The 12,838-nt window shown below is 46.2% G+C and overlaps 1 protein-coding gene across 16 annotated transcripts in view; it reads right to left on the bottom strand.

Moving 5' to 3' along the window:
* Window positions 1-11,620, bottom strand: part of LOC106954104 (protein-methionine sulfoxide oxidase MICAL3-like) — a 22,863-nt gene extending 11,243 nt beyond the window's left edge. For 2 of the 16 annotated variants that reach the window (XM_015043350.1, XM_015043357.1), the window contains exons 1-24: window positions 10,635-11,023; window positions 9,530-9,871; window positions 9,239-9,446; window positions 9,049-9,165; window positions 8,715-8,816; window positions 8,481-8,636; window positions 8,307-8,407; window positions 7,575-7,832; window positions 7,384-7,499; window positions 7,186-7,312; window positions 6,994-7,087; window positions 6,327-6,474; window positions 6,041-6,237; window positions 5,827-5,927; window positions 5,686-5,748; window positions 5,419-5,577; window positions 5,189-5,275; window positions 4,934-5,020; window positions 4,248-4,331; window positions 3,663-3,822; window positions 2,274-2,353; window positions 2,144-2,204; window positions 1,875-1,995; window positions 323-510 (exon numbers count right to left, since the gene is read on the bottom strand). In XM_015043350.1, the coding sequence (XP_014898836.1) occupies window positions 323-510; window positions 1,875-1,995; window positions 2,144-2,204; window positions 2,274-2,353; window positions 3,663-3,822; window positions 4,248-4,331; window positions 4,934-5,020; window positions 5,189-5,275; window positions 5,419-5,577; window positions 5,686-5,748; window positions 5,827-5,927; window positions 6,041-6,237; window positions 6,327-6,474; window positions 6,994-7,087; window positions 7,186-7,312; window positions 7,384-7,499; window positions 7,575-7,832; window positions 8,307-8,407; window positions 8,481-8,636; window positions 8,715-8,816; window positions 9,049-9,165; window positions 9,239-9,446; window positions 9,530-9,793 (3,079 nt within the window). In that variant the 5' untranslated portion in view covers window positions 9,794-9,871; window positions 10,635-11,023. Of the gene's footprint in view, window positions 1-292; window positions 511-1,874; window positions 2,055-2,143; window positions 2,205-2,273; window positions 2,354-3,662; window positions 3,823-4,247; window positions 4,332-4,933; window positions 5,021-5,188; window positions 5,276-5,418; window positions 5,578-5,685; window positions 5,749-5,826; window positions 5,928-6,040; window positions 6,238-6,326; window positions 6,475-6,993; window positions 7,088-7,185; window positions 7,313-7,383; window positions 7,500-7,574; window positions 7,833-8,306; window positions 8,408-8,480; window positions 8,637-8,714; window positions 8,817-9,048; window positions 9,166-9,238; window positions 9,447-9,529; window positions 9,872-10,630; window positions 11,028-11,457 lie in introns of those variants that run through there. The other 14 variants (XM_015043356.1, XM_015043365.1, XM_015043352.1 and 11 more) reach the window with 14 other exon arrangements.
* Window positions 11,621-12,838: the final 1,218 nt, after the last annotated feature.

Here is a 12,838-nt window from a genome sequence, read left to right as displayed (position 1 = left end):
ACACACTCACCTACACACAGGCACACCTCCACACACACTCACCCACACACACACACACCCACATACACACACGCACCTCACACACACACACTCACCTACACACAGGCACACCTCCACACACACTCACCTACACACACACACACCCACATACACACACACACCACACACACACACACACACCTACACACAGACACACCTACATACACACACACACCACACACACTCACCTACACACACACACTCACCTACACACACACACCTACATACACACACACACCACACACACACTCACCCACACACACACACACAGACTGGAACTCACCGTCGCTGGACTTGTCTTCAGCGCTGCCTTCCTCTTCCTCCTCTTCCTCTCTCAGAGTTTCCCGTCTCGAAGTGTTGACCTCCTGTGAGGTCACACAGCCTGGACCTTCATCCTCCTCTTCCTCACAGCCTGGACCTTCATCCTCCTCTTCCTCACAGCCTGGACCTTCATCCTCCTCTTCCTCTGAGCTGACAGCAGGAAACACACAAACAATTCACTGAAGATTAATATTTACATTAAATATCAGATTTGCAGCGTAATTATCAGAAACATCAGATTTATTATCAGCCACTGATAAAACAGGACAAATTATCAACATAAGGAAATAAAATAATTTCAAAACCTGAGAGCAGAAATGTATTTAATATTATTCACTTTTTACTTTTCATTAAATCTCATTTAGTGGGCCAGAAAACGTATTCATAAAGTTTCTGTTGAGGAGAAATCCAAGGATAATTCTGAGTTTCATATCAACTTTCAAAACTTTTTATTAATGACGTTTTCAAATATTCTAAAAATATTCATATAAATGTCATTTTTCAAACATTTTTACTGAAATTCAACTGATTAAATATATAATAAAGTTTGAACAACCTCTGAACTTTTTGACACAAAAATTATTACGGTTTTTCTATATAAATATGTTTTTGGTTCTTAAGACCCTCCGCATTCAAAATATAATTTTTTATTTATCTGATTTGGGAATGATTAACTGATCAGATATTTAAATTTTTCAAAGCTAAATTCAGAATGTTAAAAGCACTACCAACAATCTGATTAAAATTTACTGTTTTTAAATTTAACTTTTACTGAGTTTCGAACAGAAAAATCAGGTTTTAGCAGCAAAACTACATCGATGTTTGGTAACAAAAATCCTCCCAAAAAACTTAAAATCTGTTTATTTTCAAAGATTTTATAAAAATGTAAGACATAAACGTTTCTTCGTTTTATCTTATTTTTAAATCAAAATTTTCAGTTAAAACTACAAACAAACAAACAAAAAACATTTTCATACAGAAAAATCAAATCCTGCAGGTCAGAGAGAAGGACATTAGTTTTCCAAATATCTAGAAAAAATAATTAAAAAATGTGATTCCTAGTTTAAAATACTTAAATAATTCAGACATTAATATAAAAAAGTTTCATTTTTGTATAAATTTAAAGTTTGAAAAGAGAAAGAAGAAAATTAAAACAGTCACATTTTCACTTCAGTTTTTTGACAGGCATTATTTTACAGTTTGCAATAATTTGACAAGTAAAATTAAAACATTTGTGTCAGTTTTTAATTTCTTCCAGTTTGTAATAATTAAAGCTTTCTAATTTAATTGCAATTTATAATCTGATTTAAATAATGTGGCATTGATTGCTTTCCATATTTTCTGTTAAGGTTTGACTGAAAATCCTAATATTCTGAATTATATTTTTAAACTTTTCTATCTTTGATCCAAAGTTTTTTCCTGTGAATTTGACTCTTTTTCAGTTTCTCATTTTAATGCGGCTCTAGAAACATATTTTTGGTCCTGTTGGACTTCCATATAGCTCCGTCCCTCACCTGACATGCACACCTTGGCTCAGGTTGACCTGGTTCTGGACCTCCTCTGGTACCTCCTCCTCCTCCTTCCTGCAGTTCTCCAGCTCGATCCGCTCCGGCGTCGCCACCATCACAGACGCAGCTGCAGACACAGCAGTGCAGCCACGCACACACACAGACACACACACACACACACACACACTAAAGCCCACATCGATCCAGAGGTTTAAAGCGGCGGCCTCCGTGTCGACTCGTATGCAGACTGACGCGGCCAGGTGAGGCGGCCTCACCTGAAGACCGGCGGCGCTCGCTCAGAGAGCCGGAGAGGGACGCATCTGAGGACCGAGACGGCTGCAAGACAAGACGGACCATGGTTACCATAGCAACCACCTGCAGCAACAGGCGCGGGTTTTTGCTCACCGCCGATGTTCCCGTGGGAGTCGCTCTCTTCCTGGGAGCGGCCGGCCGGCAGTCAGGATGCTGCAGGCAGCGAAACTTTCCTGAGACAGAAGACGGAGACAACGCCATCAGCACCAGCACGGAGCTGCCCCGCCTTTATAGCCGCATGCCTGCTTCAAACACAGGTCATGTGACCTCTGCGTTCCCATTGGCTGCTGAGCTTCACACACACACAGCAAGAATCCTGTCAGATAAAAACCCCACAGAGCTGCAGCGCAGAGACCCAAGGTCCTTCACATGACGGCATCATGTGGCCGCTGCCAGGCTGCTGTGATGGCAGGGGGCCACACGGGTCCCAGGGGGCCACATGGGGGCCTGATGGGTGGCAGGAGGCCTGATGGGTGGCAGGGGGCCACATGGAGGCCCCATGGGTGGCAGGGGGCCACATGGAGGTCCCATGGGTGGCAGGGGGCCGCATGGAGGCCCCATGGGTGGCAGGGGGCCTGATGGGTGGCAGGGGGCCACATGGGGGCAAGATGGGTGGCAGGGGGCTGCATGGGGGCCCCATGAGAGCAAGAAGGGATGAGGGGGCCCCATGGGTTGCAGAGGGATGGCCCTCAGAACCGCTCATGCTTGAACATTTATAAAACTGATCCAATCTATGAATTAATTTGTGTTTTCTGCATCTTGAAGCAGCAGCAGAGCTTCCTGGTTTTTAGTCTAAAGATAAATCTGTTTGTCTCCATATTCAGCAGCGTATGATCCAGTTAATGGTTGCTATTCTTAGCTCAGATTAGCAGCGCTGTGGTTTCATGATAAATCATCTCTGCTGCTGCTGATGGAAACGCAGACGGCAGTCATGAGTCCAGGCTCCGTGTCATGTGAGCCTGGAGGTTGACAAACAGCTGCTGCTTCACCAAACTCAGACAACAAATGACTCAGATTAAAATGAGATGAATTTAGATTTCCTCAGTGAGTTTAACCTGAGTCGTACCAACTGAAACCTGATTTAAACATTGATTTAATTTACAAACTGAAGGTTGGATGTGGCAGCAGGTCTTTCTTCTGAGAACTACATGATTTAACTGACCTTCTGTCCAGGTGAGCTGGAGTTTTTCTACCTTCAGGTTTGATTCACAGCAACAGCCTGAACTTAAGATTCATTATCAAAAAAAAGTTTAACTGCCAGAACCCGCAGCTTCGTTCTTAAAGTGAAACTACCCCCCTGTGAAAGCAAAGCTCCGCCCCCAGACGAACAGCAACAACATCCGCCGCAGTGGGCGGAGCCAAGAGGTGATGGGGGCGTGGTCAGTAGGACAGAAGCTCTGTTGCTAACCTTCTTTAAAAAAAACGACTAACGACAAATGTAGCTACTTTTTCCAAAAGGTCAGAGGTCATCTGTGAACTGACCGGCGTCCTGGTCGTAGCTGTAGGAGACCAGCCTGAGGGGGGCGCTGCAGGAGTCACAACGGAAGCAGCTGCGATGGAAGAAGAGCCCCTCGGCGCTCAGACGCTCCATCACATAAACCTTCTGCTTGCAGAAGAAACAGACGTCGCTTCCCACGGAGACCTGCAGGGTCAGAGACACCGATTGGACCGGAGGACAGGGGGACAATGAAGAGACAAAACCAGAGGACAGGGAAGGACAGGGGGTCAGGGGAGGACTGGAGGACAGGGGAGGAACCAGAACCCAGACTGAAGAACAACAGAGTAAAAAAACCCTGAAAAGTCTTCACTCCTCATACTCCACATCCATAACTTGATTGTCTATTGAAGCAGAACCGGACCAGAGGCTGCCGGGTTCTGCTGGGTTTGTGACAAACTGGGACCGGGTCGGATTTCTGCAGCTCCTCCAACCACAGAGGGAAACAGTTCAGCCTTTACCTCCAGCAGATCTGATGATTCTGATGGTTTTCCTTCCACTCAACTTTCTATGAAGGCACCACTCCTGCCCTCTAGTGGCCATTCCACATAAAGATGAAGAAACCTTCTTACCAAGCTAGTCTGCTGCTGACGCTGAAAACGGCTGGTTATCTGCTCAGCCAATGAGCTCACTCCACCGGTGTACAGCTGGAGACACTTTGGACACAGGGACAGAGAGGACATGAGGGACAGAGAGGACATGAGGGACAGAGAGGACATGAGGGACAGAGAGGACATGAGGGGCAGAGAGGACATGAGGGGCAGAGAGGACATGAGGGTAAATCACAGCTAACTGATCTAATGTTCTCCATCTTCAGCAGCACAATCAGTGTTTCTGTTCTCACAGGACAAACTAAACCAGCCAATCAGGATCGATCCTCTATTAATTCAAAGCGTTCAATGGCGGCCATCTTTACTGAGGCCAGACTTCTGGTCTGGACTCTCCAGCTGCTGATTTTTGAATTTCTGCTGCCAGTTTTGCTGGAAGCTGCTGCAGTTGAACTGAAATTCTGATTGTGGAAACATTCTGGGGATTTCATGTTCCGGCTGCACAAAGTGCCCAGTCAGCAACCCGTCCAGCTGTCAGGGCGGTTCGGCAGGCTCCCGGGCCCATCAATAGGAACCATTCATGGGGTTTGGATGTTGTGGGTCACATGCGGCACTGGGACGGTTGCAGCCACAGGACACAACGAGACAGAGGACAGAGGAGGCCCGGCGGGTCGGACCGGGTCACGTGACGTCACGTCCAGCACCGGTACCTGCTGGTCCCGGCTGGCGGCCCACTGAGACTTGATCCTTTCCCTGAAGCGGAAACTCATCTGCTCCTGCTGGAGGGTCCGCTTCTTCTGGCAGAGACAGGGCAGCGCAGAACCGTGAGGTTCTGTTGGTAACAAGTATTCACCCCCCTCCCGGAATAATTGACCCTTTTCACTTTAAATGAGCTGGAGGTCTAAAAGAATCAGACATTCCTATCGAAATGTCAGGATTTGTGATTAAAATCTACTGGGTTTTACCGGTCTCCATGACGACGACTGTGCAGGAGGCGTGGCCTGCGGGGGGTCTGCAGACTGTGAGGGGGGGAGGCTGGATGGCGCCCCCTGCTGGTGATCAGGTGGAATTACATTATTGAGAACAAGACCTTAGTTTGACATGTGGTACAGGTGACGTCATGGAGGGAAGCTCCAGTCTGTTTCCTGTTAACATCATGAGTCGCACCGCGGACCCAGAGCCTGACTCCGCCCACCTGCTGACGTAGAGCGGAAGCAGAAGAAGACGAAGACGTCACGCAGGTCGCAGAGCCCTCGTCCAGCTTTGCCTGCAGCTGATTGGCCATCAGACGAACTCTGGAGCGGCTGGTCCCGCCCACAAAGTTATCATCAAAGTCGCCATTAAAGTCACGTGACTGGAAGACAGAAAACAGGAAGACATGAAGATCTGAGACTTTAGATGGAAAAATTCAGAATGTTTCAGTGCATCCATCCATCCAACCATCCAACCAGAGGTAGCTGACCTCCTGCAGCTCTCCGCTCTCCGGACTCGTCCTTCTCCTTTTGCCCAGAGCGTCTCCATGCTCCTGCAGAGGTAACAGGTCAATACCACGGTAAGTCTGAGACAGAACACAGCAGACATAATGAGGAGGAGCCACTGGTACCTTTGGGTTTCTCTTCCTGGACGGACTGGTTCCCAGTCTGCTGAGGAGGGAGGCTGGAGTGAAGAGAGCTGCTCTCAGATCAGCATTCTGACTCAGGGAGCCTGGAACAAACGGCAACACCAGCTGTTGACTGATGCACCTTTACTGGACTCATCTGACCTCACATCAGTTTGGGTAAATAAAATGTAAAAACTGTTGCAATGTTCGGTCTCACCAGCAGGGTGCAGCGACTCTTTGTGCAGCTGGTAGAACTGACTCAGGTACATCACCATAGAAAGAGAGTCTGGTTCTCCAACAGACGACATCTCTTCCACCGTCATCAGAGGTGAAATCCCAAACTCCTGCTCAGCCACGTCAAATGCGAGGTGGATGTTTTCCTCCACTGACGACTCGTCCAGAGAGTCGTAGTCTCTGAGGTTGGACAATGTTTCAGGTCAAAACACAAGCAGTCTCCTGTGTTTTAATCACAAGCCTTAAAACATGACTGTCTAGTGTGTTACATCAGATCTGGTCGGCATCGGTGGATAAGAGCACAAAGGGCAAGGCCACTCTTCCAGGAAGTAGTCAGGTCACAAACAGCGACACCTCTGTAACCATGAGTCTGCTGCTGACACCAAGTCAGCAGCTGATTGGACTGAGAGAAGGACTCTGAGAAGGAAATGAGATGGGAGATCAAACAGATTAAAGATGCAACACTTTCAGAAAGCAGTTTCAGCAAATAAGGTTTGGGCATCTAAGGTTTATCCTCAGCTGTGGTCCAACCAGCACTGCACCTCTGCATTGAGGCTCCTTATATAGCATTTGAGTCCTTGGGTAAATGATGCCATGCAGTTTTTTTCTGCCTCTAAACGGCCTCCCACCCCTAACCATTGGGCAAAGGGCTGAACTCTTGGTACTTACTGTTGTTCCTGAGTCCAGGTGAGGCCCTGATCTACCTGATCTGACTGAACTTGATCCTGGAGTCATTGTAGAATGATTATACCTAACTGATGTTTCATCAAGAACCAGTTTACCTCTAAAGACCCAACCAGAGCCAAAACAAACCAGGTGACCCACTGATTGAGGCAGTGGAACCAAAGAGGAGCCAGGTGAGCAGATCTCAGGTAAACATGCCAGTGAGCCAATGAATGAACATTCAGGTAACAAAGGTTATGAAAGTTAAGTCACCTTGTCTTGAAAGTCTGGGGGAAGGCAGCCGGATAATATTACTCTCACTTGTGTTTAGCCCCGCCTCTTTACCTGTGTCCACCAGGTGTCTCACCTGGCAACCAAAAGCATATCAACATGAAAGGTAAAAAGTTTTCAGTGTCTTTATTTTAAAGACAACAACATAAAATAGCGTCTCTGTTGTGTGTTCACCTGAGCAGGTGTGACGGTCAGAGGGCTGATGTTCACGTATCTTGTCACTGGATCTAAAGTGAACAGACTGATGCTCTTCTGCATGTTCTCTGGAGTAGTCTGAGGCAGCAGGCGGTACAGACTCTCCCTTGGTGACAAAAGATCATGTCAAATCATGAGGCAAATCAGAAGTTAAATCATGTCCAGGTGAGCTCTTACCTCTCAGCCAGGACATCTAGTGGTGCTCCACCCTGAGCCCAACTTCTGATCATCCAGGCTGAATCCAGAGCTGCTAGGAACCCCCGGGCCACACCTGTCCCCATCGGCCAAAAGGGCTGTAGACAGACGGAGATCTGTTCTAACCATGATCTGCTGGTTACATGTCTTTGTCCAGAAGACACCTATCTCACCTCTAGCAGACTGTCTCCAACCAATGTGACCAGCAGCTGGTGTCCGTGGCGCTGGCGAATCAAGGCAGCGTTTTCTGATGCGTACATGCAGGTAAAGTCGAACATGGCGACGTCCGGCTGACCGTAGTGGTTCATGGCGAAGTGCAGGATTGGCAGCTGGTGATTGGTGGAGAAATCTGCGGCCTCACGGGCGTATGCCTGCAAAGCATCCTGGTCCACGTTCCCTCGAGACAGGAGCTGCTCTGTGTCTGGAAAGTCCTGAAGGACGACAGACTTATGAGACCTTCAACCCAAAGTTCTGTTGATCTTTGACTCCAGGTGTGATGATTTGCTTTGTAACCACAGACCTAGCTTACTACCAGAGGAATGGCTACAGGTAAGTGATTTTACCTGTTCTGTGTCTCTGTTACCTTTAGAAGGACCTGAGGTGAGATTATCGGTGAAGTGTGTCATAGTGAGCTGTTGCCTGCAGTCCAGGTATGTCATTATTACCTGTAATAATGTGTCCTATCAAAAGTCACTCCAGGTGTGATCGTTTTTCCTTGTAAGTATCTTCAAGGTAACTCTCACCAGGTGGTTCTGGTGAGAGTTACCTTGTGACTCTATTGACTTCAGATAGGATAAGAGGATGAACCAGCCACTACTTGCTACCAATAGAGTGACTACAGGTGAGTAATTTACCTTGCATTCTTTCTATCACTGGGACAGAGCGACTCCAGGTGTTTTACTTACCTGTAGAATGACTCCTTTGTCCAAGAGACTCTGTTTCTTTGCTGTCATAACAAAGTAGTGAGTGTCGTCCTTGTAGTAGACTATGTTCTCCAGGTCAATACCTGAAACCAGGTGTTTATGTTAAACTGAGTTCCAGACCAGGTGTCTCAGTCAGACCTGCAGGTTCAGACGAACCAGTTTCTTGCCGCAGCTCCTGAAAGAACCTCTGGTTGAAGATAAAAGCCACTCCGCTGATCTCTTCCACTTTGGCCTCGGCTGAGGTGTTTCTGTTTTTGAAGTTGGCTGTGATGGCGATGGCCAGTTTCCCCCTGAACTCCTTACGCCTGAAACCTGATCACCAGAAAATCTCTTATCCGGGTCTTGTACCAATCATAAACTGTAGAAGGACAGATGTAAATGTTTGCAAACCTGGCAGCGTGTTCCTGCGTCCATCTGCTCCAATGATGACGTCAAACTCCATCTGACTGACTGGGTGGGACTTTGGACTCACCTCCATCCTCCAGCCCTCCTCTGGACATGAGGACAGGTGACAGATCAGTTTGATTTATAAAAATGTAAACTGAACTTCAAGCCTTTCAATATAAACATTTCAGCTTTTAGTTGATTTAAAAGCTTAAACTAACACAAGAGTCTGAGGCTGTTTTCTCTGCTACAAATCTTTAGATACTTCAGTGTCCTTCATGAAAACTGGCTGGTTGTACTTTCTGCCTACAGCCCCTTCCTTCAACCTCCCTGGCCTCACTGTTTCTGTGCTGGTCTTCTGGTGGCTCCACCAGCTGCTTGAACTCAACATTGACATGAACTTCGGCCCCCAGGAGCAAGGCCACCTTCAGCAGAACGAGCTGCAGCTGACGGATACCTGCACACAGGAGAGAGGTGGTTTTGACACTGTAATCATGTCATCAGACAGAACCAGCTGGTCAAAGACTCACTGATGTGGTCGATGGAGCCTGCACAGAACTTTCCATAGAACTTTTTGGCCCCGAGACCCCTCAGGTCGTAGATGGTGAAGGGCCAAAGGTGGAGCACGTTGTTTCTGGAGAACGACTCCCTTTTCTCCAGGACTACCACTCGGGCTCCCATGAAGCAGAGCTCCACCGCTGTCCTGAGACCACAAGGCCCCGCCCCGATGATCACACACTGATCAGTCAGAGGGGAGACAAGCTGACCAATCAGAAACAGTTCGTCTAAATGCATCATTACAGAAAACGGTAAAGCCTCACAGTCATGTTTCTGCAGACCCGGCCCCTCTGGTACTCCTGCTGTGCCGCCCTCCGGTCCAGTTTGGCCCACAGAGCATTGGCCTTCCAGTAGTTGAGCCGCCGTTTGATTGGTTGGTAGAGAGGCTTTTCGGTGGAGCTGTGATCCAGCTGCAGATGTTTGCATAGCTGGCTGAAGCAGCGCAGCGCCGCCCTGCAGGTCGATGCTGAAACAAACTCATCAAACAGCTCCTGAGCTTGGCATTCTGGGTAAGACTCATCTCCCATGATGATCCCTCAAAGCTGCAGGGCATCATGGGAAGGGTGTCACCTGTTGGTGGGTCCCAGCTCCTCTTCTGACATCAGCTGAAAGGTAAAGAAGGAAAAGTTCAGACTTCTAACCTTCAGACAAAGGCTTTTAGGTTTTTCACTGTGACTCCGAATGAGTGCTGAGTACATTTTGACAATTCAAATGAAACTTTAGAACACGTTCCAATACTCCCTTTACGCTGGATTAAAACTCTGCTGTAATATAATCTGCCAAAGCAGCTTCTATGTAGGGATTTTGAGATGTCTGCAAGATTTTGTGGGATCTTGATAGGATTCTTGTGAGGTGTTTTATTGTTTTATTGGAGTCTTTTCCTAAGTTTTTGTAAAGTCTTTGAAGCGTCTTTGTAAGATTTCAGGGTTTTTGTGAAGTCTTCAGGGAGGTATAAAGAAACCAGTGGTTTCCACTGCAACTCCTGGGAGCTGAGCATGGAAAAGCCCTTCGGCTGTGTTTAGAGGTCCTGGTTAGAGCCTGGTGGAGTTTTATGATAGCGTTTGTGACATGCCGCCTCAGGAAATGACGAATAGAATGTAGTTAAAGTACCGGAGGTTATTTTGGGGACAAGAAGAACCTTTTTTAAGTACTAAGAGTCTAGCAACAGCATGAGTCCCTTCACAAAGAAAAGGGTTTTAAAAGCCTTCTGGTCATGTTCTGTTGGGTCATGTAGGTCAAGAAGAGCAAAGGAAGTCTTCACCCAGAGTGAAATGGAGTCTGTTTGGTTCCACAGCAGCATCCTAAGCTCTGATTAATTCAGAGCTTTGACAATCGATCATCTGGACATGTAGAGGACAGATTACCTACTGAGACTTGGACAGATGAAACACCTGCAGCCAAACGGGGATCCTACAAAGGTCTGAGGAAAAGTCAGAGGCTGTAAATACTCGTAAAAGCCATAAAATTAGTTTTCATTCTTCAAGTGATTCCTCTATAAGTTCAGTTGCAGTTCAACAGTCCCAGAGGAATGGAGCCAGATCTGATCCAAGGTTTATGGAGGAGAGGTTCTGTCCAGCTGTGTGAAGTAGCTTCAGTATTGAAGTAATCGCCTGAAAAAAGGCAAGTTGCTGAGATTTTCAGAAAGTGTCCAGAACTTCCTCTGGTGGATCTCTAACCTCCAAACTGAGAGGAATAGCATCCAGACATTCAGGAATCTGGAGATTTTCAGCAGCATAAAGCAGATAAAGCTTCCCTCTCAGCTGTGATGGTCACATGGCCAAAACAAAGACGCTCTCACACGCAGCCGACCCGTCCGTTCCAGACACCAGCTCACAGCAGGCCCGCTGTCTCCTGGTCATCAGAACCAGAGGTCGGCTCTGACCCAGGGCAGCCGGGTCCAGACAGCAGGAGCTAACCTTCACCTTGTTTCACCTCCACTGACCTGCTGGAGCTGCAGAGTGAAAACTGACATGGAGAATCTCTGCAGGCCATCAGCAGAACCAGCTTCCCATGTGGTTCTACTGGACCAACTCATTGTTACCTGAGTAAGACTCATCAGTGAACGACAGAACTTTCACTTCATCATGGCTCTGAGAAGATTCGACTTTCTAACATTTGGATCAAGAAGTTCTGCAACGATCTGAGCGTCAACATTCAGCTTGAAGTGTGAAAATGGGTGAAATGTACTCACATGTCAGCGTCTCTGACCGCCTGCAGCTCGTCTGACTGCTGCTGCTCGCTGTTAATCCACCCTAATCACACACACACACACACACACACACACTCTCTGTCACACACTCATTACGCCTTTCTATCTGGAAGGACTTTGGCTTCCATTCATTTCTAAAGCCTAACCATAACAAACTCAACTTTGGGCCCCATAAGGAGCAGAGGGACCTCGTAACGTAGTAGAAAAGCACAAACACACACATCGGTTCTCACAGGACAAACAACCACAATGTCAGAGGTCAGGGGGCGTGGTCAGACATTAGCCCCGCCCACCACTGTCAACAGAGATCTAATTCTGATCGGAGTTAACGAGCTTAACGAGAACCAAGCAGCAATCCCATCTTATCCTGATCTGAGATATAGTAAGGAGTCACAACACTAACAGCGCCACCATCAGGATGAACTCAGTATTGCACAGTAAATACCTCCAGTTTTCTTATCTTTAATTCAATCCAGTTGAATCCAAAACTATTCACACTCAGCAGATATTTCTTCTGCCAAGAAGTTTGTTTCTTTGCATCAGTTTTTAATTACATTTGGTTAAAATATGCTGGAAAGTATTCACACCCTCTTCAATAATCAATAGTCACTGTTAGAGCAGCAATCAGAGTTTTCTGCCTGTGATTTATCTTCACTGATGAGGCTGGAAGGCCTCCTTACTCTAACCCCACTCATCAACTCGCCCCAAAATGTAAATATTACTTCTAGTCGGAAGAAACATGTTGGCCAAATGTAAAGGTCCATTAGAACAGAATCGAAGACCAACTTTACATAATAAATGTTTTGTTTTATGTTAATCTCTGTGTATGTCCTGAATAATTTATAAGGACATACACAGTCAGTGTTTTTAATATGTCCACATTAAATGTGTCTAAAATCCAATGAATTTATAATTGTGTAATTAAATTTAAAAATAATCATTTCAACGCACTGTGAAATAAATTAGCATATCTGTATGTTTTCCTTTGTATTAAAGTGTTAAATGGATTTTTTCAATGTTAAAAAAATAACATTTGAATTATGATACTTTATTTCAGACAAACATTTCACTGACAAGTGTAAAATAAAACAATACCTTTCTATGAAGTACATAATCAATTATATAGAAACACACCACTCATTCAGTGATTATGAGTCTGAAAAGGAGTATGATGAAGTATAACTTATATAAACAAACCCCTTTTCCATTCCTAATTCATTGCATTGTTTTCCAGTTCTGACAGAAAAATGAAATAACTATGCTAATATTTCCTAAACCAGATGAAATGCATACACACACGTATATACATACTCATCTGCATATATACATATATACATAAATGATACACACACACACACACACA

Source organism: Poecilia latipinna, unplaced genomic scaffold (genome assembly GCF_001443285.1).
Source record: "Poecilia latipinna isolate Pla-1442-1.1 unplaced genomic scaffold, P_latipinna-1.0 Scaffold628, whole genome shotgun sequence".
NCBI classification, from domain to species: Eukaryota; Metazoa; Chordata; class Actinopteri; order Cyprinodontiformes; family Poeciliidae; genus Poecilia; species Poecilia latipinna.
The sequence above is the reverse complement of the archived record's forward strand: the minus strand, read 5'-3'. Positions and strand labels throughout refer to the sequence as shown.